Genomic DNA, 25,369 nt, shown 5'->3' on the forward strand with positions numbered 1-25,369 from the left:
TATGAAGTCCAAGAACAGGCAAAATGAAGATAATGTGACAGAATTCAGGACAGTAGTAGTGTCTGTCAGGAAGGGGGAGGGAGAATGAGTTGATTGGAAGGAGGCATTAGGAGACTTTCTGGGGCAATAAAAATGTACTATATCTTATTTGGGGTAGTGGTTAAATGGATGTATGCAGTTGTCAAAACTCGGAAATGAACACTTAATATCTGTACGCTTTACTGTATTAAATTATACACCTATAAATACAGTAATCGATGCTACATACAGACAGGTATCCCTTTTACTACCTGGGAAACTCATATATCAAGAACCAAAAGGTTATAGTTTTGAAGTGGTGCTTTTACCTGGTCTTTCTAATGCTAAGATTCTCTCACGTGCCCTCAGGGCATTGTCTTCCCTCTCCCAAGGCAAAAGCACATCCAGCCCACAGTCTCCTTCCGTGGAGAATTCGCAGTGATGTTCCTTCAAGCCTTTATACTCCACAGAGTTACCATCCATCAAAACACAGCCCGGGTGTTGACGGTCCTCCTTCCCCCACCCCCGTTCCCCTTTTCTGTTACATCATCTCTGTCAGTGGTGTCTTTATGAAGTTCAGCTTGGAACCACGGTTGAGTTTTTCCTCTCCCTTGAATCCATTTCATCACCAAGACCAGTCATTTATTTAGTTGTGTCTTTAACTGTTTTCTTCCCGCCTCATCCTAATTCAAACTTCCACCTCTTGTGCTCAGATCCTTACAATAACCTCCTGTCCACCTCAAGACCACATTATTTTACCTGGTTTTTAAGTTTATTATGGAAACTTTCAAACATACCTAAAAGTTGGGAGAAATCAGAGACCCGCATGACCATTGCCGAGCTTTAATTTTTCATTGTAGTGCTTTGAAATAAATTTCAGGTATCAAATCATTTCACCTGTGAATACCTTTACCTTTACATCTCTGATTGATAAGGACTTTTAAAAAATTTATCACACTCAAGGGGCGCCTGGGTGGGTCAGTTGGTTAAGTGTCCGACTTCTGCTGAGGCCATGATCTTGTGGTTCGTGAGTTCGAGCCCCACTTCGGGCTTGGTGCTGACAGCTCAGAGCCTGGAGCCTGCTTCGGATTCTGTGTCTCCCTCTCTCTCTCTGCCCCTACCCCCCTCCCAAAATAAAAAAAAAACATTAAAAAAAATTTTTTTTTAATTTATCACATCCGATAATCCATTCTAACAGTAATCTAATCGAATAATCTAATACTCAGTGATTAAATTTTCCCAATTTTCTTAGAATTTTTGTAATAGTTTGCTGGATTATGGATCCAGACAAGGCCAGCCCACATAAAGTATTTGTTTGAAGTATGTTAAATCTTTTTAATCCATGGTGATTACCCTCCCCAACCATTTTTTAAAATGTCATTTATGTGTTAATGAAACTGGGTCATTTTTGTAGAATTTCCCATATTCTGGATTTAGCTGATTGTATCCTTTAGGATACCAGTTTAGAGGCTTGACTAGATTCCTGCTCTTGATTTCATATTTGGTTTTGTGTTTGTTTTTTTAAAAGACTATTAAGAGTACTTTGCATTTTCCATTACAGCATAGCAGGAGACAGAGAATGTCTAGTTGCCCTGGTTTTCCAGACGTTGTCAGCCTGCTCCATTCATTATAAAGTTCACCCTCAATCTTTAACCTAATAGTTTTAGCTGCCACTGATGATCGTTGCCAAGATCCACTTTTCCGTTAGGAGTTGTAAAATCGTGATCTCTCAGGGTTTCTCATTCCACCAGCATCTCTTAGCACTAATTCTTCTGTAAGGAGGGATATTCTCTTATCATCTATTTGGCGACCCCAAAATGTAGTCTGTCGGAAGGGCCAGGTAAAAGCTTGTTTCTTTTCCCTGTTTATTAATTTTTAGAATAATGAGTTGGTGCCCTAACAACCTCCAGTTTTTGTCTTTGTTTTTATTTTTGAGGTGTCATTATGAAATCAGGTATTTTTCATACATGTTATGAGTAGTTTCAAACCTTTCCAGTTATTATTCCATTTGATATTCAAATTAACACCTCTGTAGATTCAAGTTGTTGTGTTCTTTTAACATAGCCTTTTCAATTTTTATCAAGTCAATGCGATTAACTTCTTTGCTTTCTGGAACACAAGAATGTCCTGACTCATCTTGCACATTCCTTCCCAGATCTGGAAGCAGACTTCTCCCCAAGAAGACTCTGTTTCCTTTTCATGAGATAATGGTATTTAGAAATAACAAATCTAGGGGTACCTGGGTGGCTCAGTCAGTTAAGTATCTGGCTTCTGCTCAAGTCATGATCTCACTGTTCATGAGTTGGAGCCCCATGTCGTGCTCTGTGCTGACAGCTCAGAGCCTGGAGTCTGCTTCTGATTCTGTGTCTCCCACTCTCTCTACCCCTTCCCCGCTCATGTTCTGTCTCTCTCTGTCTCAGAAATAAATAAACATTAAGGAAAAAAATTAAAAAAAAAAAAAGAATAGCATTAAAAATGTTTTAGAAATTACAAATCTGGGGACTAAGTACCTTCATTTCTGCTTGGTTGTCATTTCTTCTCAGCTAGGACAAAGCTAGGAAATACATATTATTTTAGAAAGAAAAATGAATCATGAGTTCATACTGATATTTTCACATTTTCTTGAATTTCATATTTGTATTTCCTTTTATTCATGTGGATAATCTTGATTCCTGAGGCCATCAGGACACTTACTTGCTCTATCTTTTTTGCTCTGTATATATAACGTTTTCAAAATAAGATGACCAACATTATCACTAATAACAAGCCCAGTGAATGCAGATTAAGAATTTTTCATGATTCTCTTGTCCTTAGTGTACCATGAAAATATGGTATTGTAAAAGCACTTCAAATAATTTTCTGTATTCGATTATGCCACCAACTTCATCTAACTAGTGGTGTTCTTTTTTTTCCCATTGGTTTTCCATTTTTAGGGATTCCATTGGGTTTTATTTGTTCAACTTCGTTTTTAATTATGTGAAATGTCTATCTGGTTCCAAAATCAAAGCTGAAACATGGCACATTCAGAGAGGGTGTACACACAGACACAGTGTATATATTATCCCCCCTTCTCAACACAGAGAAAGATAGCGAACTATGCACACTCTTCTGCCCTTTAAACAGTACCTCACAGAGATCGTTTCATAACAGTGTTTAGGGACCTTCTTGTGCCTGTTAGAGCTGCCTACAAGCTCCATTTGGAATTTGCTTGATTTTTAAAGCCCAGCGCCTCTCTTCTGTCGTTATTACTTGAGTCTGATTAACTGCTCAGTCTGTAGCTCCTCCTCTTTTAAGATCGGCTCATCTTTGTCTCTTGTCACCTCTGCCCATCCTATGTATCCTTACTGACATGCTGCTCTATTCATGCTGTCCGCTCAGCACGAAGGACCTTCCCTCCTCTCCTTGTCCGTCTGTATACCCGTCTGTCAATTTCTCCATATGCCCGTCGCCCTTGCCCCACCTTCAAAACGTTCCCCCCTTTCTTCAGTCCATTCAGAGCTCTTCCTTCTTAGACACATCCCTGAAAATTTTATTTTCACACATTTTAGTGTTTTATTATTTTCTAAGGATTTGTGTTTAATAGATTCATTTCCTTAAATCAGTATTTTGAGGTCTGAAAATTCGGAAAACAAGACTTTTCCTTTTTGCATCCATCCCTAATAACACCTTTTCTAGACCCAGGAACTACAATCAATAAATTATTGATCAGGTGTTAGCATGAGATTCTAGAAACACCTTAAGTGTCTAAGAAAATTATGTGGTTTTTTTGGATATTCAGGATGAATAAAAACATTTTTTATAGTTTTTCAAGGTGATTTGAGAATGTCACTGAATACTGAACTAAACTATTTTTATTTAAAAAAATTTTTTTTAATGTTTATTTATTTTTGAGACAGGGAGAGACAGAGCATGAACAGGGGAGGGGCAGAGAGAGAGGGAAACACAGAATCTGAAACAGGCTCCAGGCTCTGAGCTGTCAGCACAGAGCCCGACGCAGGGCTCGAACTCCCAGACCGTGAGATCATGACCTGAACCGAAGTCGGATGCTTAACCGACCGAGCCACCCGGGTGCCCCGAACTAAACTATTTTTAGATTACATCAAGAGCATTACCTTTAAGACACACATATGAAAATAGCCTAGCCATTTACTATTTCTCTTTATTTGCCAACTCTTCTGGCCTTTTACTCGTAGAGTGTCTGTTCTTTTTTCTCTTTTGGTCAGGTAGCAGCTGTCTCCTGACTAAATTAAAATGTTGCATTAAAATGAGCTTTGCTATTTCCATCATCGCATATGTTCATCTTACGTTTTTTGGGAAATGACACAATGCGATTCAGTGTGTTAATTTAAATATCACCCACGATGTAAGAGTTCTCAAGTTCATTTATTGACATTTAATACTGTTCACAGTTTAAAATGTCATAAAGCCAAATGTAGTGGTATTTGTATCAGTGTAAATTTGTAAAAAGTAAAATTCTGCATGTTTCACTTGTTGGCATAATTAATGTTGAAATAACACATAGTGTACACGTAACAGTTAGGTGTAAGATCTATAGCACGGAAGGCCACTTAAAATAGGTGTAGGTTTACGAAAGACAGTTGTCATTACCTTGAGTAACATTCTCATTTCGGTTATAGGGCAGTTCATAAAAGACTGGCCTAGATCAACCCTTCTCTGGACATGCACAGACCACTGAGTGCTGAGGTCTCACTGGTTTTAGAGTTTTTCACCTTTGTGTCCCTTAGGGAGTAATGAGTACTTATAAGCTAATCCAAAAACGGGTTTTGTTCTGGAAGTTTCACCAACTTCTATTCTACCAACCAGAAATCAAAGGAGAAAGAATAAATAAGCATGATTCTCTTACCTGAAGGTTCAGAGGAGAGTTTCCCTTCCAGTTCATTTTTTTTCTCTGAGAACTAGGAAATAGTTTCCTTTATCCCAAGATTATTTCCTATATTTCTTTAGCAAATCCCCTCCAAAAAATTTTCCGCCAAAGCTCATTTGCTTGTTTTTCTTTTCCTTCTTTTCTTACTTCTTTTCTTTTTCTTTCTTTTTTCCTTTACCCTTTACAATGAAAATTTTCAAATATCATAAGAAAAATAGAGAATAGTATAATGAGTATTAACATATAGCCATCACTTAGATTTAACAGTTGGTAGTATTTTTATCATATTGACATCGTTTCTGTTTTGAAGTATTTTAAAGTAAATTACAGAAATCTTTTTCAAAAGACATTTTCTTACATAACCATAACATCATCGTACCTAACAAAATTAGTTTACACCGTAAGGTCATCATATTTTCAATGCATAACCAAATTTTTTCGATTGTCCCCAACATGTCTCTTGCAGCTTCTTTATTCAAACCCCATGCCACCAAATAAATCTAGTATATAATTTAACTTAACCACTATGAAACAATTTAAATGTAAGAAATAAAAATACCGTATGACTTAAAAAAGTGTTTCTTTTTCTTAAAGCATGGAGCCAAGTTAGTTTTGTATTTGTCAGAGTTGATACATAATCACCAAGATGAATTGACTGAAGAAGAACTAGGCTCAGCGGAATTGCTTATGAATGCTCTAAAACTGTGTGGTCATAAGTATCTACCTCCCAGTGCAACAACAAAAGCAGACCTTATCAAAATGATCAAAGAGGTGAGTCAGTGAAATCATAAGACACGGTTTTCTAAGGAGATCCCACTGAATGTAGTTAAAGAGTGAAAGATTTTTTTATTGTGGAATATCATTTATGATGAACTTTATTGAAATGATGTTTTTTTATTATGAGAGAATAAATAGGCTATTGCAAGGAGCGTTTTATCCTCTGTTGTCATCCTCATCCCTTTTCGGTAGCTTTCGGTGAAGGAAAGATTTTTATAGTGACGAGCAAGTTGAAGCATCCGCCTTGAAACAAATAAGGAAGCAAGCACCTGGGGCATTAGGTCTGGCAGCCCATTTAATTCTCCCACCCCAATATCTGTGCCCCAGATTGTGTAGAAGCAAAGGGAAATTATAAAATTATTTTTGTGGCTACTGTATTTTAATATTCTGGTGTCCTGGGGACATTATTTTTTTCCTTTATTAACTTGGTTTTAAAATTAGTTTGTTGGGGGGCACCTGGATGGCTCCGTCGGTTAGGCATCCGACTTCGGCTCAGGTCATAATCTCGCAGTTCGTGGGTTCGAGCCCCGCGTCAGGCTCTGTGCTGACAGAGCCTGGAGCCTACTTCGGATTCTGTGTCTCCCTGTCTCTCTCTCTGCCCCGCCCCCCCCCGCCCCTCCCCTGCTCATGCTCTCTCAAGAATAAATAAACATTAAAAAATAAAATGAAATGAAATTAGTTTGTTGGCCTTTGTGCCAGTGTTAAATGATAAACAATTAGTTTTATAGTGCATATTATTATCCAAATCTTTTAGGAACAAAAGAAATATGAAACTGAAGAAGGTACGAATAAAGACACCTGGCAGAAAACAGTTAACAATAACCAACAAAGGTAGGATTTTATGTGTTCTAAAAGTCATGCCTTTCTGAATCCACTAGATTTCACACATGCTTTTAGTTTTCAAGTATCATGCTTCCGTAGCTCTTTAACGTCCCACTTGGGCTTCACTTACGAGCAGCCTTGCTTGTTTATTTAGTCTCTTTCAGCGTCTGGATTCAAAATCAAAGGATATATCTAAGATCGCTGCAGATATCACCCAGGCAGTGTCTCTCTCCCAGGGAATTGAGAGGAAAAAGGTGATCCAGCATATCAGAAGCATGTACAAGGTAGATCTGAGTGCCAGCAGACACTGGCAGGAGCTTATCCAACAGCTGACGCACGATAGGTAAGCAGAGTGGGCCTTTGTTGTTTTATGTGGTGATGTCAGACACTATTTCCATTTCAGAATAAAGATTCACAGCATTATTTCATTAGTTGAAATATTTTCTGTTTCTGTTCTTGTGATTTATTTCATCATGAAATAATGAAATCTATATATAATCCTGTAAGAATCTTTTTTTTTTTTTTTTTAATTCTTAGGGACAAGGCGGGGGCGGGTGGGCAGGGATAATGAGAAAGTGAGGCATTAGCTCTTCCAGATAATAAAATCTATATGTTGACTTTAATTTTAAAATATAACCTTTGCAGAAGAATAGAGAAATCACTGAAACGGGATAGTTGGGAAATAGATCTTTTTCTAGGTAAGACTTTAATAAATAAAACTTAGAAGATGCATCACAGATCATGAAAAGAGGAAAATTAACGTGTTCTCTAAATTTGGTTAAGATTACTGGTTAGCATGACTTGGGGTGCTAAAATGGACTAAACATTATACACTAAAGAAAATTCCAGGTGAGCAAAAGAATTAAATTCATTAAGTTTATAAAGTGGAAGAAAATGGGGCATTTATCAACTCTGATAGATGGATAACTTTTTAAGCTCAAACACAATAGAACAAACTACCAAGAAGAAACAAATAGATTTGAGGGGCACCTGGGTGGCTGAGTCAGTTAAATGACCAACTTCAGCTCAGGTCATGATCTCAAGGTCCGTGAGTTCGAGCCCTGCATCGGGCTCTGTGCTGACAGCTCAGAGCCTGGAGCCTGCTTTGGATTCTGTGTCCCCCTTCTCTCTCTCTCCCCCTCCCCTGCTCATGCTCTATTTCACTCTGTCTCTCAAAAATAAATAAATGTTAAAAAAAAAAAAAAGAAATAGATTTGAGCTTTAATTTTTTCCAGTGTATTTAATAACTATAACAACAGCAACAAAACGAAAATTTATTTTCAACAAATCAGAATTAACTTTTTTTTACTTTTTTGTAAGTTTATTTATTTTAAGAGAGAGACAGCAGAGAGAGAGAGAGAGAGAGAGAGAGAGAGAGAGAGAGAGAATCCCAAGCATGCTCCACACTGTTAGCGCAGAGCCTGATGTGGGGCTCGAAATACACGAGCCATGAGATCGTGACCTGAGCTGAAGTCGGATGTTTAACTTACAGAGCCATCCAGGTACCCCCACAGAGTTAATATTTTTATGGTTTTAAAACTCATGCCAACTTAAAGGTAAATTGTAAGATCTGAAAAGTTTGAGCAAAAGATGTGATCACACTTTTCTACATAAGACAAATAGAATTAATAAACAGGAAAATATTCCATATGGCCAGAGACTAATTTGATTTTTTAAAACCTTGAAATATTACCATATCACCATAAAATATGGTACAAGCCATATTTTACCTTTTCTGTTATAAAGTTTTTTAGGTGCTAATACCCAGAGCAGGAAGAAATGTATATCGTAGCCCATGGTCAGAGGTCCGGTGGCTTTGCACACTTTGACAGCATGTATCAGGAATCCTGTAACCGTTTTATTTCTAGCTCCAGTTATCCTATTTTGGTGATTCTGTCCTAAGGAAAATATTCAAAATATATAAAGGCAGTAAATGTAAAGGTTTTCATCTCTGCATTGTTTATGCTAGGGAATGAACTGGAAACAAGTATATAATAATGGCAAAATTGCTAACTACATTATGATGCACCCCCTCCATGCATTAGTCAGCCATTTTCCATGGTGACAATGAAGATTAAAGTATGTCCAGTGAAAGAAGAAAGGGTATAGAAATGTATATATGTAATAATTATAACTGCAATTTTTAAAAATGAAAAAAAAATAATTTCTACCAGAAAGTGGTATGTTTAGGGTAGTAGGATTAAGGGCAATTTTTTTTCTCTTATCTATGTCTGAAAATATATTCAATACGGTTCTCTATTTTTTCATTTAAAATATTAACTTATTTTGAGGGTGACTGGGTGGCTCAGTTGGTTAAGTGTCCAACTCATGATTTGGGGTCAGGTCATGATCTCACAGTTTGCAAGCTCACGCCCCACATTGGGTCTGCACTGACAGTGTGAAGCCTGCTTAGGATTCCCTCTCTCTCTCTCTCTCTCTCTCTCTCTCTCTGCCCCTCCCCCACTCGCATATGCACCCAAGTGCACTCTCTCTCTCAAAATAATTAAGCATTTTTTATTAAAAATTAAAATAAAATATTAACTTTTTTTAAACATCTTAAATATGGCTTGTACTACAAAAATGAACCAATTTATTTGTTAGATAGTAGGCAAAATGGGAAATATAGAAACTTAACTTGGAAATGGATTTTTTTCTTTATCTAGCCATATTAAGTCCAATGTACTGCTAAAGCATGCATGTTGCTAAAGCAGAGTAGTCATGATATATCTTTTTAAAAATTTATGAGGAACAAGAAACTAGAGGCAGAGTGTGCCTCCTGGCGGGGACCAGGAGGCCGGGGTTCAGGAGCAGAAGGACATTTACTTTTTATATGATTCTATTGTCTATGCTTTCTATCTTATTCTAGTGTCTATGTTTATGCACTTCCTAGTCTAATTACGTGAGCAGCTGAGGGTTTTAACTGAATAGATCACTTTTGATTATTTAATTTCTGTAATGATTTTATTTACAGCTCCACGTACTATAGATTAAAACACTTAAAACATTCCTTTATTTCCCCTGGCAGAGTGGCCTGGTATGATCCCCTGTACTATCCAACTTCCTGGCAACTGGATCCAACAGAAGGACCAAATCGAGAGAGGAGACGTTTACAGAGATGTTACTTAACTATTCCAAATAAGTATCTCCTTCGGGATAGACAGAAATCAGAAGGTAATAATGACTTCTTGACTCAGCATCCAAATGTAGCAGATAACTGTAGTTATCAGATAAAGATAATACCTACTTTTTTCCTTAGCAGATGTGGTCAAACCACCACTCTCTTTCCTGTTTGAAGATAAAACTCACTCTTCTTTCTCCTCGACCGTAAAAGACAAAGCTGCAAGTGAGTCTATAAGGTAAGTGTGAATCCATAAGATGTTCTCTCTTTGGTTGAAGGAGTCAGAAAGACTTTAATAGTTTATTGTAGGGGCGCCTGGGTGGCTCAGTCAGTTAAGCTCTGATTTCAGCTCAGGTCATGGTCTCACGGTTCATGGGTTCGAGCCCCACATTGGGCCCTGTGCTGACAGCTCAGAGCCTGGAGCCTGCTTCGGATTCTGTGTCTCCCTCTCTCTCTGCCCCTCCCCTGCTCACGCTCTGTCTCTCTTTCTCTCTCTCTCTCAAAAATAAATAAAACATTAAAAAAATTTTTTTTAAATAGTTTATTGTAGTGTTTGTGTAATATTTGTTTTAGATAATTGCTGGGGTTTTAGGAAAGGCCCTAAATATGGCTCAAGAGAGGACACAGTCGAATGGCTAAAATCCAAAAGGAAAAGACATCCTCGATGGCGAGGACTCACTGGGCTTCAGTCACCGTGCTCTGGCCCTTGTCTGCACGTGTGTATCTTGGCAGTTGACTGGTCCTAAGGTCTCTGTGAAATGGGTATGGTTTCCGCATGATGCCATCTAACGGTGACTGAAGGTCCAAATTTTAGTTCCTCGTCTTACTAGATGTCTGATCTTGGGCAAGTTACTTAGCCTTCCTGTGTCCATGTCCGTATCTGTTACATGAGGAAGGGAATAACGCCCAAAGTACTGGAGTATTGTTGAGTATTAAATGGGTCCTTGTATGTTAACGACAGGTTATCATTATGACACTAATGATAATTGCCCTGCCCGTTTGTTTATTAGATGAAAACCTGAGATTCGAAGGAGGTGACTTCCTTGTCTAAAGAGGAGAAGAACTTTTCTGAGTCTAAATCCCGTTTTTCCTAGAATACTAGAATGCTTTCATGTGTTTGAAATACCAGAGGCATGACCCAGTGTTTGCATAATTACTAGAAAATACAAAATATTAAAGTTTCTCCTAAAAAACTGAATGCCTATATCCTGTATACATGGCACAGGAATTCTGAGCCTTCTCTAAAAATTTCATTTTCTCCTCTACCAGAATGTTAAAATACAAGATAATATTTTCACGTGGGTTTAGGCAAGACGTCTCATGCTTTTGAAACTCTAGTGTGCTGAGCTGAAATCTTTAACTAGATAAATAAAGCTTATACTGTAAACTTTCTAAAATTGGTCAAAACATTTAATCATAGTAATTTTATATATGTTTTGACAGAGTGAATCGAAGATGTATCAGCGTTGCACCGTCTAGAGAGACAGCTGGTGAGCTGTTACTAGGTAAGTCACATTTTGAAGAGTTTTACACATATTCACCCTGCCTTATTTTATTCTTAGACAATTTGAAGCATTGTTTGGTAGAATGCCATTGGATCAAATAAACTCTCTCTAACATCACATCGGTAATTTTTCCTTAACATTATATGACTTACAAATGTCAGGAAGTGGCAATCTTATTTTCTAAAAAGCACATGAATAGCCTTTTAATTTTTATAAAGTTGACTTTTTTCATAAGTACACATTTTTGTATTTAAACATTCCTTTTATTATATATCAATTTTGATTTTTAAAGTGAGGCATTATCGATATACTCACATGCCTACTGTTTTAAAAGATACACCTGTGCATAAGAAATATATCCACCTTGAGATAGTTCATAATTTATACTCCCTATTGTGCTTCTGAGAGAAAGGCCAAGGTTGTCAATCCTTGGATATCTGTATAATTACATTCAGTGAGAAATCTTTTCCTCAAGATATGAAGGAATAAAGTTGTACCACTAGATCTCTGTTCCCTTAAAGAACTAATTTGTATACTACAGGCCAGTTGTTTTCTTAAAGCCTGGTCTCCAGGTCAAGAACATCAGCATCACATGGGAACTTCTTAGAAATGCTCATTCTTGGGCCCCGGCCCACGCCTATCGAGTCAGAAACTCTCTGGCACCCCCAGAAATCTGCATTTCATGAGCCCTCCAGCAATTCTGACGTACCCTCCAATTTGAGAGTCGTAGACTGAAGCTACAGTCTCCAAGGCTCAACATGCAGAGCTTCAGGCTGGCCAGGACTAAGCACTGTGGTCACAAGGATGAAGGTGATTCCCTTCTCTGAGCCAACAGTGCTCAGTGCTCACGGGTGACCGGCACACAGGGCGGAGCCCCAGAGAAATTCCCACCATTTGGATACGTGGTGTAGGGACATGTGCTAACACAGCCAGCCTATAAAGCAGAGAAAACTGGGGGCTGTCTTCTAAGGTCTATTCTGCCCTATTGAGTGTTTAAATAAAAATTAAGTCTTCCTCTTAGACTAGAAAATTTGTTTACAAGTTGACTTCAGTTAATGTGTGAGAAAATAAAATTAATGTATTAGTCATATAAGAAGAGTACCAATAATAAATGGCCAACATTTTTTTAACACTGAGTGCCAAACACCGTCATAAGCATTTTACATACATTCTAATTTAATTCCCACATTAACCCTGTGAAATAAAGTCCGCTTCCTCCACCCCTCTTTTAAAAAATTATTTTAGGGGTTTTTGTTTTGTTTTGATTTGAGAGAGAGAACATACGTGTGTGCGTGAGTGCGGGCAGGGAAGGTGCAGAGCAAGAGGGAGAAAAAGAATCCCAAGCAGGCTCCACACCATCAGCACAGAACCTGACACGGGGCTTGATCTCCCCACCATGAGATCATGTCCTGAGCCGAAATCAAGAGTCAGACGCTTAACTGAGCCACCCAAGCACCCCACACCCCCTTTTTTTTATTAAGTAAAGACACAAAGAAGTTAAACAACTTGCCCAAAATCTCATGGATACCATTAAAAAATATTTATTGAGGGGCGCCTGGGTGGCTCAGTCAGTTAAGCATCTGACATCAGCTCAGATCATGATCTCCCAGTTCATCAGTTTGAGCCCCGCATCAGGCTCTGTGTGCTGACAGCGCAGAGCCTGGAGCCTGCTTCAGATTCTGTATCTCCTTCTCTCTCTGCCCCTCCCATGCTCATGCTCTGTCTCTCTCTCTCTCTCAAAAATAAACATTAAAAAATATATATTTATTGAGCGACAGGAACTGTTTCTGGGTGTTGGGATTTTAATTCAGGCCAATTGACTCCAGAGGTCATATTTGTAATCAAAAATGATAATAGTGCACATATAGTTTTAAATTCATATCCCATTACTTCTATAGGTAAATGTGGAATGTATTTTGTGGAAGATAATGCTTCTGATACAGTTGAAAGTTCGGTGAGTAGAGGCTTAAGTTTGCACCTATATAAACCTAGACAAATTCCCAAAATGTATAAATTCATTATAACTGGCAAACAGGTAGAACTAGGAGAGTTCAGGGGCGCCTGGGTGGCTCGGTCGGTTAAGCGTCCGACTTCGGCTCAGGTCATGATCTCGCGGTCCGTGAGTTCGAGCCCCGCGTCAGGCTCTGTGCTGACGGCTCAGAGCCTGGAGCCTGTTTCAGATTCTGTGTCTCTCTCTCTCTGACCCTCCCCCGTTCATGCTCTGTCTCTCTCTGTCTCAAAAATAAATAAACGTTAAAAAAATTAAAAGAAAAAAAAAAGAACTAGGAGAGTTCATATATTGTCACTCTGGTGTGCAGATTGGTCTTAATTCCAAACTTTTTCTTTTAAAGATATTTTTAAAAAGACCATACCATCTCCTCTGGCTTACAGTCTGACCTCATAGCAGTTAGTATTATGATTTAGATTCTAATGTGCTCCTATTAAAACAGCGAGCAAAGGGGAAAAAGAGAGAGAGAGAGAGACAAACCAAGAAACAGACTCTTAACTATGGAGAACAAACTGATGGTACCAGAGGGGAGGTGGGGGGGGGGGGGGCAATGGGGGAAATAGGGGATGGGGATTAAGGAGGGCACTTGAGATGGGCACAGGGGCTGTAGGGAACAGTTGAATTAGTATATTGTACACCTGGAACTAATTATAACATGGTATGGCAATGAACTGGAATTAAAAGAAAAACTTTAAAAACTATTTTAAAAAATAAAATGAAAATGAAAACAATAAAGTGCTCCTGTTATTTTAATTAATTTGTTTAATTTATTCCTTCTATCACTGTTCTCAGTAGCAACGAAAAACTACTCCCTGCCACTCCCAATTCACTATCAAATATATTTACCTTCACAAAGAAAGGAAAATGTTGTATAATTGAATAACTTAACTAATCCTGATAGTCACATGTCTTGGTATCATAATTTTTATTCTACTGGAAGTACTGATATAAATCAGAAAATTACAGAAATGACTCTTAGCTCACATATTTTGTGTATATATATATATATATATATATATATATTCACATATTTTTATCCATCTGAATCAGTTTGTAGACCATTAAAATATTGTTTAGAGATCCCCGTAGTAAGAGAAATAGGCTTTTTGTTTCAGAAAATTTCTAAGACCAGGAATTCCTAAAGATATACTAAATAAGAATACATGTGGTTTAATAGTGAATACATATTTTATTTCAAAAAATAATGAGCTAAAACATAACATTTGCTGTAAAATAAATAATATGAAAAAAGTCATGAAAATATTTAATATAGCCCCCAAAATTGAGTAGGCATTCTTTAGTGTGATTTATGTAGCAATTGCCACAGCATTTATCCCAGCTAGTAAAAGTATGGTCACATTATTTTTCAAGATGTCTCTTGTTAGCAACCAGGGAACTTAATAGTTGATACACGAGCCAACACTTTTCTGGATCCAAAAGATGACATTTCCCCCTTTTAAAACTCTCCTAAAAATACTCTTGTTTTTTAACAGTTTGAAAGATCCTTCTTTCCTCTGCTTTTATAATATTTGTTTCTACTTTCTATGTGACATTTGCTGTCTTGCATTTTATTTTTTTAATGTATATTTTTAATGTGTATTCATTTTTGAGACAGAGAAAGAGCACAGGCAGGGGAGGGGCAGAGAGAGAGGGAGACGCAGAATCCCAAGCAGGCTCCAGGCTCTGAGCTGTCTGCACAGAGCTCGACAAAGGGCTCAAACTCAAGAACATTGAGATCATGACCTGAGCCAAAGTCGGACACTTAACCGACTGAGCCACCCAGGCGCCCCTGCTGTCTTGCCTTTTAAATGTTTGTACAAGTATCTTGTGCCCCCTTTTCATCTTACACAAATGTATTTCATGCAGAGCATTTAGCAGAACACCTTGCTCGTAGACGCTTAATTAACATCTGCTGAACTGAATGAATGAACGGATATGGAAGCACAATAAGAAGGAATTCAGTTATATATATGAGAATATTACATTTTCATTAAAGAGTTTAATTTCATTTGTAATTATCTACTACCCCTACTTCTAAAAGTCAGTTGGGATCTAGCACAATAGTATAGCACACATACAACAGAGCAATTCAAATTTTAAAAATTTCAAATAAGATTTTAGAAGGATGAAGAGCCTGGGATAAGGTAGTCATTGCAATTGCTTTCTAAATTTCGCTCTGAGCCCCTGTTCCAACACAACAGAGAAAGTCAATGCAGTTTTCCAAAAGGGAAAATTGATGAAAACAAACCAACCTCGGATGCAGGTTAATTTGATGTGATAAATCCTAACTAGTTTTAAACTTTCGTAGGAGCTTTTACCATGATTTTTCTATTAAAAGCATTGAGTAACATAATTCACATATTCAACTGCAATTTACAAAAGATTTAGACAAATTGTTTTAAAAGTTTTCTTCATTTTGTACTTTGAGAAGGGCCCAGTGATGGTAAAAAAATATGGGACCTATGGAGGTGCCTAGGTGGCTCAGTTGGTTGGGTGGCCGACTTCAGCTCAGGTCATGATCTCACAGTTCGTGAGTTCCATTCCCACATCGGCTCTGTGCTGACAGCTCAGAGCCTGGAGCCTGCTTCAGATTCTGTTTCTCCCTGTCTCTCTGCCCCTCCCCCACTCACATTCTGTCTTTCTCTCTCAAAAATAAATAAACATTAAAAAAAAAAAAAAAAAGTCTGGGACCTATGGCCCCTAACCCCTCATTCTAAAATGTAGAGATCTGTTGAGGGAGGCCAGGATCAATGCTGTCAGGGAGATCCAGCCTTCTGGTAGCCACTTATCTTTTCCTTCCTTCTGCTGACCACACAGGAGAGGAACATAGCTACTTGGTGCGTGCTGATCTGTGAGCTTAGTCAATGGGGCTGAATTTGCAGGAGAGTGCTTTGCCTTTCCGGGAAGGTTCAGAGGCATGGGGACTATGTGTCATCGCTGGGGAGCTCCCAGGCCATGCCCATAGGTTCATTTTAACCCAGACCCATGTGAGGGAGGGCAGACCCACATGTGAATTTTCAGGGAGAGGCTTGTTTTCTATTCTTCACCCAGTCCCCGGGCCAGAAGAGACAGGCTCCTGCTTATTCCTCTTTACTGATGGACACGTGTGTTTGTCTGTCATCAGGAAAATGTCCCTTAATGGTTTTAGATTTCTGACGTACGTACACTTCCATACTCTGATCCAGAGAACTCCAAGGCCTCATCTGCTTTCTTCAAGTGGATGTTAACCTAAGTCACTAAGTTTCTAAAGCTGGGGTGTGTGCATACGTGCGTGTGCTTGTGGACTCACAGCCAGCCTACCCCAGTATCCCTTCTACCTCACTGCTGTTTTTCAAATTTCTTGTTATTTTTGGCTCCTGGGGATTTCACTTTCCCTTACGTCCCGCAAGCTCAGCTTTAAAAGAAGTCTGTCTGAAAAGATTACATGTTGTGTGATTCTAACCACGTGACATTCTGCGAAGGGAAAGCTATGAGATGGTAAAAAGATCAGTGACTGCCAGGAGCCTGAGGGGGAGGGGCAGGTGAGTAGGGGGGGCACAAGGGAACTCTGTATGATCCTGTAAGGGTGGACGCATCTCAGTAAACATTAGTCAAAACCCATGGGACCATAACACCAAGACTGAACCCTAATGCAGACTGTGGACTTCGGTTAAGAATAACGTATTCACTATTGGCTCTGTAGTTATTACAAAGGCACCAGACTAATCACACTAATGGGAGATGTTAATCACAGGGAAATTCTGAGCTTGGGCCAGGAATACATGGGGGCTCTCTACACTCTCTGCTCAGTTTTCTGCAAACCTAAAACTGCCCTACAAAATAAAGCCCGTATTTCTTTAATTCCTTAACGTTTATCCGGTATTCTGAAGTGTTTCGTGGTTGGGGAGGGAGGGTTCGGGGGTGGCTCAGGGAATCTTATCTGCGGTTTTGCCACAAAAGGAAGACATTTTCATTTTCAGATTTTTAAAAATCTAAAATTGCAGTGATCATTTATATTTCATGTAAAGCAAACAGTTTCATTTCCTTCCTTTGTCTCAGAGCCTTCAGGGAGAGTTGGAACCAGCATCATTTTCCTGGACATATGAAGAAATTAAAGAAGTTCACAAGCGTTGGTGGCAGTTGAGAGACAATGCTGTAGAAATCTTTTTAACAAATGGCAGGACACTCCTGTTAGCATTCGATAACACCAAGGTAAATTCAGCTTTATGAACAGATACATGGTTTTGAAATTATCATGGGGCCGGTGTAACTGGACTCATACTGATTTTACGAAGGTTTGATTTATTTAAACTTTGATTCCCTGTTTCTAACAGCAAATGAAAATTGCCTTATTTCTTAGTCCCAATGACAGCGATCCCTTGGCTATATTAGAATTATTTTTGTCCTTCAAAACTGTATTAAATTCAGATTCTCCAAAGTGACTGTCTGTAAAAAGTAAATGAATGCGTAATGACCTGAGAAGAGTAATTTAAACTTGAGAGTAGGTTCTGTTGTTTCCAAACCCTTTCTGAACCCCCACATCCTTTCAGCTGCCACTTAGAAAAGCTTTTGGAAAAAGTCGTGTGGACTCGTTGCTTCCACTTCTCTTTTGAAATGCTCCAGTCAGATTTTCTTCTCACTACCTCACCTATAACTTCTCTGGTCGGGGTTACTAGTAACCTCCATGTCACTATACCCTACGGTCGTATTTCTTAGTCCGCATTTTACTTGATCTATCAGCAGCATTTTTTAAAAATTTTATTTCAATATTTATTTTTGAGAGAGAGAGAGCACGTGCACACAAACGGGGGGGAGGGAAGGGCAGAGAGAAGGAGACCCAGAATCCAAGGCAGGCTCCTGGCTCCCAGCTGTCAGCACAGACCTTGACCAAGCATTTCACACCGATGATTGTTTTCTCTCTCTTAAAAAAAAAAAAAAATAACCCTCCCCACTAGGTTTCTGGGCCATAACTTTCCCTCAGCTCTTCTTCTGGCTCAAGGTCATTCTTTCTCAGTCTTCTTTGCTGATGCTTCTCCGAGGGTCTCAGGGCTGGTGCCACAGACCTCTTCCCATCCGCTCTTGTGACTTTAAATCCTACCTGTATTGTAACAACTTTCAAATTTGTATCACTACCCGAACGTCTCCCAGGAATGCTCTGTACTTGGTATCTCCGTCTAGAGGTCAAACTGGCATCTCAAATTTAACATGTACAGTCTACGGCCATACCACCCTGAACACACCCAAATTAAACGTATACAAAACCGAACTTCTAATCTCCGTGCCCCAAAATCTCTCTGCAGTTTTCCTCATTTCAATCGATGACAACTCTAATCTTTCTGATTGCCCAGGCCCAAACTTTTTGGATTATCCTAGACTCCTCTCATTCTTTCATGCCCCGTACCTACTCTATCAGTCCTGCTGACTCTTCCCTCAAAATCCATCCAGAATCTGACCACTTAACACAGCTGCCTACCATCCTGGTCTAAGCCGCCATCATCTTTTGCCTAAATCATTACCGTGGCCTCTAACTGTCCTCCCTGCTTCCACACTCCCCCTTCTTTCAAGCTATTCTCAGCACAATGGCTAAGGTATGCGGGCTCATGCCATCCTCCTGTCAAAACCCTCTGATCACTTCCTGTGCCACTTGGTTAATGCCAAGGTCCTTGTAATAGCTGAATGAGGCGCGGAGTAATCTGGTGTCTTGTTATCTAACTCACCTTTTCTATTATTCTATCCACAATAACTTTATTTTCCTTGACCAGGCACACTGATGCCTCAGGGCCTTTGCACTTACTGGTCCCTGGAATGTTTTTCCTTTTTGAAATCCACATGATTCAGTTGCTTGCTTTTTCAGGTTCCATGATCAAATGTCTCCTTATCAAAGAGACCTTCTCTGACTGCTCTCTTAATAAAATAGCAACCCCTTTGTCACTCTTACCCCCAAGTCTCCTTTTCTTTGCTCTGTTTGTCTCTGTTGGACTTAATAACATCCAACATTGTCTCCAAAAAAATGTAAGTGCTTTGTTAAGTGTTGTGACTGCAGCAGCTTGAATACAGTGCTATGTAGGTGCTTGATAAATATTTGCCGTATGAATGAATGCTTCCCTTTTCTTGCAGAGTTTGGTCTGCAATCTGTCCTAAATTCCCTTCTATCAACCTTAGCTTTAGAAGTTGGCAGCCTTCGGATTTAAACCACAGGTTTTGCGGTTTTGTTTGTCTTCCCTTGAGCCTATTCTTTTTTTCTTTTTTTTTAATTGTGATAAAAAAATATGTAAAATAAGATGACCATGTTAACCATTCGAAGTGTTCAGTACATTCACATTGTTGTGAAAGAGATTCGAGGTGTAGATTCTTCAACACGCTGCAGTCTTGCCTGTCCCAGACCGTAGCTACATTTTCTCGTTCTCCTCGTTAACTTTCGGTCCTGTCTCTGGTTAGCCACATCTGTGGCTCTCATTCCTATGCCTGAAGCATATACACATTTAAGATGGATATTTCAAATTTGTTTTTAGTAAAGGCCTGGATTGTCTATTTTTTTTCCATTTATTACCAATCATCATTTAATTGCCTTAGAAAAAAATCAGATTACCTTTTTCTGTGACAAGTTTTGTGAATTTCTAAAAAAAAAGAAAAAAGTTTATATATTAGTTTTCAATCAGTAGTGAAAATCAAATATGTTGTTTCACATAGGATGTTTTATTTCGTTCTCATGAAATAAATATTATCATTCCCATATTATAGATGTGGTAACTGTAGCACAAAGGTTTTAGGCTAGGAATCGGGCCACGTCTGTCTAATTAAGAAGACCATGCTCTTTGGGGCACCTGGGTGGCTCAGTTGGTTAAGCGTCTGACTTCAGCCCAGGTCATGATCTCATAGTTTGTGGGTTTGCCCCGCATCAGGCTCTGTGCTCTGAGCCGGCTCAGAACCCGGAGCCTGGTTTGGATTCTGTGTCTCCCTCTCTCTGACCCTCTCTCTCCGCCCCCCCCTTTCAAAAATAAATAAACATTAAAAAAAGAAAAAGAAGACCGTTCCCTTTCTATGATATCATGTTGCATTTATTTAGATGAAGGTTCTTCTTCATCGTTTATTGATTTTTTTTTTTTAGGATCTGTATATGAGTGATTTTTCTATACAGACTTTTTCTTACCTTCTTATTAACTAATTTCTTCGGCAGCAAAACATAATGGTTAGGAGCCCAGCCTTTGGGGGAAGATCCAGAGATGAATCTCAGTTCCCCGGCAGTTGGTGTTAATTGGGCAAAGAGTACTTTCTTTGTGGACTTGGGATTAGTAACGTGCATAATCTTTGGAGAAAATGTTCAGTAGCCTAAAACAAAACCTGGCTTGTTTTCCCCTTCCTTTGCAGGTTCGTGATGACGTGTACCACAGTATACTAACAAATAACCTCCCTAATCTCCTGGAATATGGCAACATCAACGCTCTGACAAATTTATGGTATACTGGACAAATTACAAATTTTGAATATTTGACTCACTTAAACAAACATGCCGGCCGATCCTTCAACGATCTCATGCAGTATCCAGTGTTCCCGTTTATACTTGCTGACTATGTTAGTGAGACCCTTGACCTCAGTGATCCTTCAGTCTACAGGTAACTAAACACATCATCACCTTTACCTTTGTTTCTATGCTATCTTTGTTTCATTGAAGTCCTATTGGAATTTTCAACCATGCACCAATATAGAATGAATATACAATGAGCTCCATCTGTCCATCACAACTCAACAGTTACGAAGATTTTTGCCAAACTTGTATCATCTTTTTTTTCCCTTTTTAAGACAAATCACAGACATCTTGTCATGTTACTCCTGTGTTCTTCAGTACACATCTCCTTAAGAAAAAAGAGAATGTTCTGTTACGTGCTACGTTGCAGTGCCATTACCATATCTAAGAAAATTTACAATCATTTCATGACATCATCCAATACCCAGTCCATTTTCCTATGTCCCCCAGTATATTAAACATGTCTTTTTATAGTTGATTTGTTTATATCAGGCTCAAAAACACCTTTCGTTGCTCTGTCTCTAAAGACATATGTCTAGAATAAGCCTTTGTTTTTTTGTGTTTTTCTCTTTTTTCCTAACATTGATTTGTTGAAAAAACCAAAACAAAACAGGTCTTTTATCTTGTAGGATATCCCCCTTTCCCGCGTTAGTATTTAGCTTCTTCCTTTAGCCTCTGTATTTCCTAGAGACTGGAAATTAGCTCTAAAGGCTTGCTTAGATTAAGGTTCAACCTTTTTTGGCAAGAATCCTTTACAGGTGATGGTGTGAACTTCACATCGCCCCGTATCAGGAGACATATGATATCCCACTGGAGTGATGCTCAGATTGATCCAGAGGTTCAGGCTTCCATTGAACTTGTTTCTGTCATTGCTGATTATTTCTGGAGTCATTTATTTCCCTAGGGGTTACAAAATGGTGATTTCCTATTCTCTCATTTCCTCCACATTTTTTAAAAGAAGACATATAAGATGAATGTGGGATATTTGTTGTGTCAGAAAGCAAGGAAACTAATGCAGTCTTGTCAGAAGGATTTGGGGGCCATATTTGCATACCCAAGTTCATTGCAACATAATTCACCACAGCCATGTAGGGGAGGCAACCCAAGTGTGTGTCTGTGGATGGATGGCTGGATGGCTGGATGGGGGAAATGCGGTATACACACGCAGTGGAATGCTGTTTTGCCTTAAGAAGGAGAGAGTGTCACCTGCTACAACATGGATAAACCTTGGGGACATTGTGCTAAGTGACAAATACTGTGTGATTCCACTTATGTGAGTTGTCTAAGGTCGACAGACTGAGAAGCAGATAGTGGAACGGTGGTTGCTGGGGTCAGGGATGAACAGGGGATGGGGAGGGGGGAGCTCAGTGGGTATAGAGGTTTGCAAGATGAAAAAGTTTTAGACATCTGTTCAACAACCATGTAAATATGATCAACACTATTGAGCTGTATACTTGGGGAATGTTAGGATTGTAAATTTTGCATTGCATGTTTTTTACCACAATCAAAAGAAGTAAAGGGATCAGGAGCCAACCATAAGTGGACCTCACTGCCAAAGATAGCACAATCTGAGCATCGGAAAGAATAATGACTACAATCGATTAAAACACATTTAAATAAAAAGAACACTTAAGTTAATAATGATACTTTTTTAAAGCCCCCCCCCCCCCCCCGCAGACAAGTTTGCTGGTCACCATTGGACCTAGTTATGGGCACCAATTTCTTACTTTTGAAATTTGTCAAACGAAGCAAAAGAATTAAGGAGCACCTGGCTGGCTTAGTCAGAGGAGCATGTGACTCTTGATCTTGGGGTCGTGAGTTCGAGCCTCACGTTGCAGGTAGAGATTACTAAGGAAATAAACTTCAAAAAAAAAATTTCAAATAAGTAAAGCAAAAGAATTAAAATTGCATTTATCCTGCCTTTCCTGAATGGTCTACATTTTAGAGTAACCAAATAGTCTTTGTTGATAAGGAAATATTCTGGTGATTTAGTTTAAAAAAAAAAATTCTTGTATGTAATTTAAAGAGAAATTGACTCCAAATTATACTTGGTATATTAGAGTATTTTAATCATAACTATTGAAAAGTAGGCCTACTTCAGATAGTTTTCCAGAAATAAGATTCAGTTTTATATCTTTGTCAGTTTAAGCAACTGCAAGTAGCCTGTTACTTATCTTCCAGCCATTTTTGTACATTCCTGACGGACATGTAGACATTTTATACACTGCTGGTATAAATAGATTCAATCTTTCTGGAAGGCAATTTGAGTGTGTAGCCCAAGAACTCTTCAAGTGTGCATACTCTGTCTTATCAATTTAACTTCTGGGGCTTTTTTCTTAGGAATACTTAAGAACGTGTACTTTACCAGAAAGGTTCCCACTGGGAGTAAGTTTCACGAGGGCAAGAACTCTGTGCAGTTTGTTGCTGGTGATGCCTGGCCCTGCATGCATTTATCCTTGTGGAGAGTCCTTACATCATTTTTTTTAAGTAGCCAGAATTTAGAAACAACTTAAATGCCCCACACTAGGTTTGAGAAAACTGTTTCATGTTGCTGCCATTAAAAATGGTATTTTAGAAATATATGATACAGGTGGGGAAAAGTGTTATTTTTATTCTAAATATGAGTATACATGTGCAGATAACCCAGAAAACTCCTGGAAAGGTATATACCAAAATGTTTTACCTGTGAGTAATAGTTTTATAGCCGATTTTGGGGTTACTCTGCTCATCAGTAATTTCTCATTTTTCAACCACAACAATAAGTGTTACATGTGTTCAAAAAAACCTATTTACACTACTTAGAAAAAAACTGCATGCCTGGATCTTAAACATGATTTCTCCTATTTTGCGATGTGAGTCTGCATCAATTCTATAAAACTGTTTTATTTTTTAACAATTTTTTTTAGGATGAGAAAGTTCTCAAAAATAAAGTTAGTGTTTAATATCACAAATTTCAATATCCCTGGGAAATAATTACACGCCCCCCCCCCATAGATATATTAAGCTAAGCAGACCTGGTTTGACTTACTGAAACTTGGGCACATCCTGATGTTGATCTCGTTAGGGAGCCAGATGTTGAAACTCCAGGTGGCTGCACCCGCTGCCAGACCAGATGGCTCCTTGGCCAGCGAGGCCGCTCTTCGTTGGGTGTTTTCCTCTTGCTCTTTCAAATGCTGCCCAGGGATGCTACTTGACTGTGTGGCTTGTTAAAGTGAGGATTCATCGTAGAGTTCTCTCGCCTCCCTGATGCTGCGTGAACACCAGCACAGACACACCTACACGCGTGCAGACATCCTCTACGCTGTGAAACTTCGTGTCGGTCCCTAGCTATGAATTAGATAGCAAAATACTTACTTCACTACTCACACTCCAAATCTCCACTCGATCATTTTACACATGTGTCATTTTGGGGTGCCTGACTGGCTCAGTAGAGCATGTGACTCTTAATCTTGGGGTCATGAGTTCAAGCCCCACATTGGGCATGGAGCCTACTTAAAATAAAATTTAAAAAATTTTTTTAAGTGTCATTTCTTCAATTTTCAGTAACTAGTCTAATAATCATAAAACATCTCCTCATGATCATATTTCCCGTCCAAACTGCCCTTTTGTCTTCACTGCCTAATAGGTGTAGGTCTGGAAAACGGGCACAGGAACTTCAGGGCTTGGCAGGAATCCGCTGCTCTGGGCAACATCAGCTGTGATTCGGAAGGAAGTAGAGGAAGTGGGGAGAGGAGGAGGGACAGCTCTTCTTGTCTAGATTATTCATAAGTCAAGAATTCCTGGGGCGCCTGGGTGGCTCAGTCGGTTGAGCGCCCGATTTCGGCTCAGATCATGATCTCACAGCTCCTGAGTTCGAGCCCCATGTCGGGCTCTGTGCTGACAGCTCAGAGCCTGGAGCCTGCTTCGGATTCTGTGTCTCCCTCTCTCTCTGCCCCTAACCCACTTACATTCTGTCTCTGTCTCTCTCTCTCAAAACTAAATAAACATTAAAAGAAAAATTTAAGAATTCCTAATATTGGTATGGATCTGTTTAGAAAAATTCGACCTCTTAAATCATGATTAAATCAATTGACTAAATCATGATTTTCAAAGATGGCTGTTAGTTGCAAAGCAACATGTGTGAGCACTAAATTAAGAGCCCAGTATTTGCTGGTCACTGATTTACTTATGGGATATGGATGTGTAGGCAGCTCAATCTTGCCAGTATCAAAACATTTCATGTTTTTCTATCATCTCTTCATTTGTAGAAATCTCTCTAAGCCTATAGCTGTGCAATATAAAGAAAAAGAAGATCGTTATGTGGACACCTACAAGGTAGGTTTAGTTTTTCCTCATATTTTGGTAAATGAAAACTCAAGTTTTATTCTATAGACTGGTGTTTTACCTAATTTTAAATTTATAGTATTGATTTTTCTGTTTTCCCCTTCTTAAAGTGCTTTGATTGGCAGACAACTGGAAATCATTATATGATTTTAAACGTTAAATACATTCCTTTTAAAAGAAAATCAGAGAGGGGACCTGGGTGGCTCAGTAGGTTAAGCGTCCGTCCTCAGCTCAGGTCATGATCACACAGTTCGTGGGTTCAAGCCCCGCATCGGGCTCTGTGCTGACAGCTTAGAGCCTGGAGCCTGTTTCTGATTCTGTGTCTCCCTTGCTCTCTGCCCCTCCCCCACTCACGCACGTGTGCTCGCTCTCTCTCAAAAATAAACATTTTAAAAAAATTTTAATCAGA

General features: G+C 39.0%; 1 protein-coding gene across 7 annotated transcripts in view; it reads left to right on the forward strand.

The window, feature by feature from the left end:
* The window catches only part of LYST (lysosomal trafficking regulator), a 243,766-nt gene that overhangs the window by 176,478 nt on the left and 41,919 nt on the right, over positions 1-25,369 (forward strand). For 6 of the 7 annotated variants that reach the window (XM_042961056.1, XM_042961055.1, XM_042961058.1 and 3 more), the window contains 10 exons: positions 5,498-5,674; positions 6,435-6,511; positions 6,657-6,845; positions 9,528-9,673; positions 9,759-9,858; positions 11,064-11,125; positions 13,024-13,079; positions 17,172-17,324; positions 20,481-20,725; positions 24,885-24,951. In XM_042961056.1, the coding sequence (XP_042816990.1) occupies positions 5,498-5,674; positions 6,435-6,511; positions 6,657-6,845; positions 9,528-9,673; positions 9,759-9,858; positions 11,064-11,125; positions 13,024-13,079; positions 17,172-17,324; positions 20,481-20,725; positions 24,885-24,951 (1,272 nt within the window). The remainder of the gene's footprint in view (positions 1-5,497; positions 5,675-6,434; positions 6,512-6,656; positions 6,846-9,527; positions 9,674-9,758; positions 9,859-11,063; positions 11,126-13,023; positions 13,080-17,171; positions 17,325-20,480; positions 20,726-24,884; positions 24,952-25,369) is intronic. The other variant, XM_042961059.1, reaches the window with a different exon arrangement.

The sequence above is a fragment of the Panthera tigris genome, chromosome D2, assembly GCF_018350195.1.
Source record: "Panthera tigris isolate Pti1 chromosome D2, P.tigris_Pti1_mat1.1, whole genome shotgun sequence".
NCBI lineage: Eukaryota > Metazoa > Chordata > Mammalia > Carnivora > Felidae > Panthera > Panthera tigris.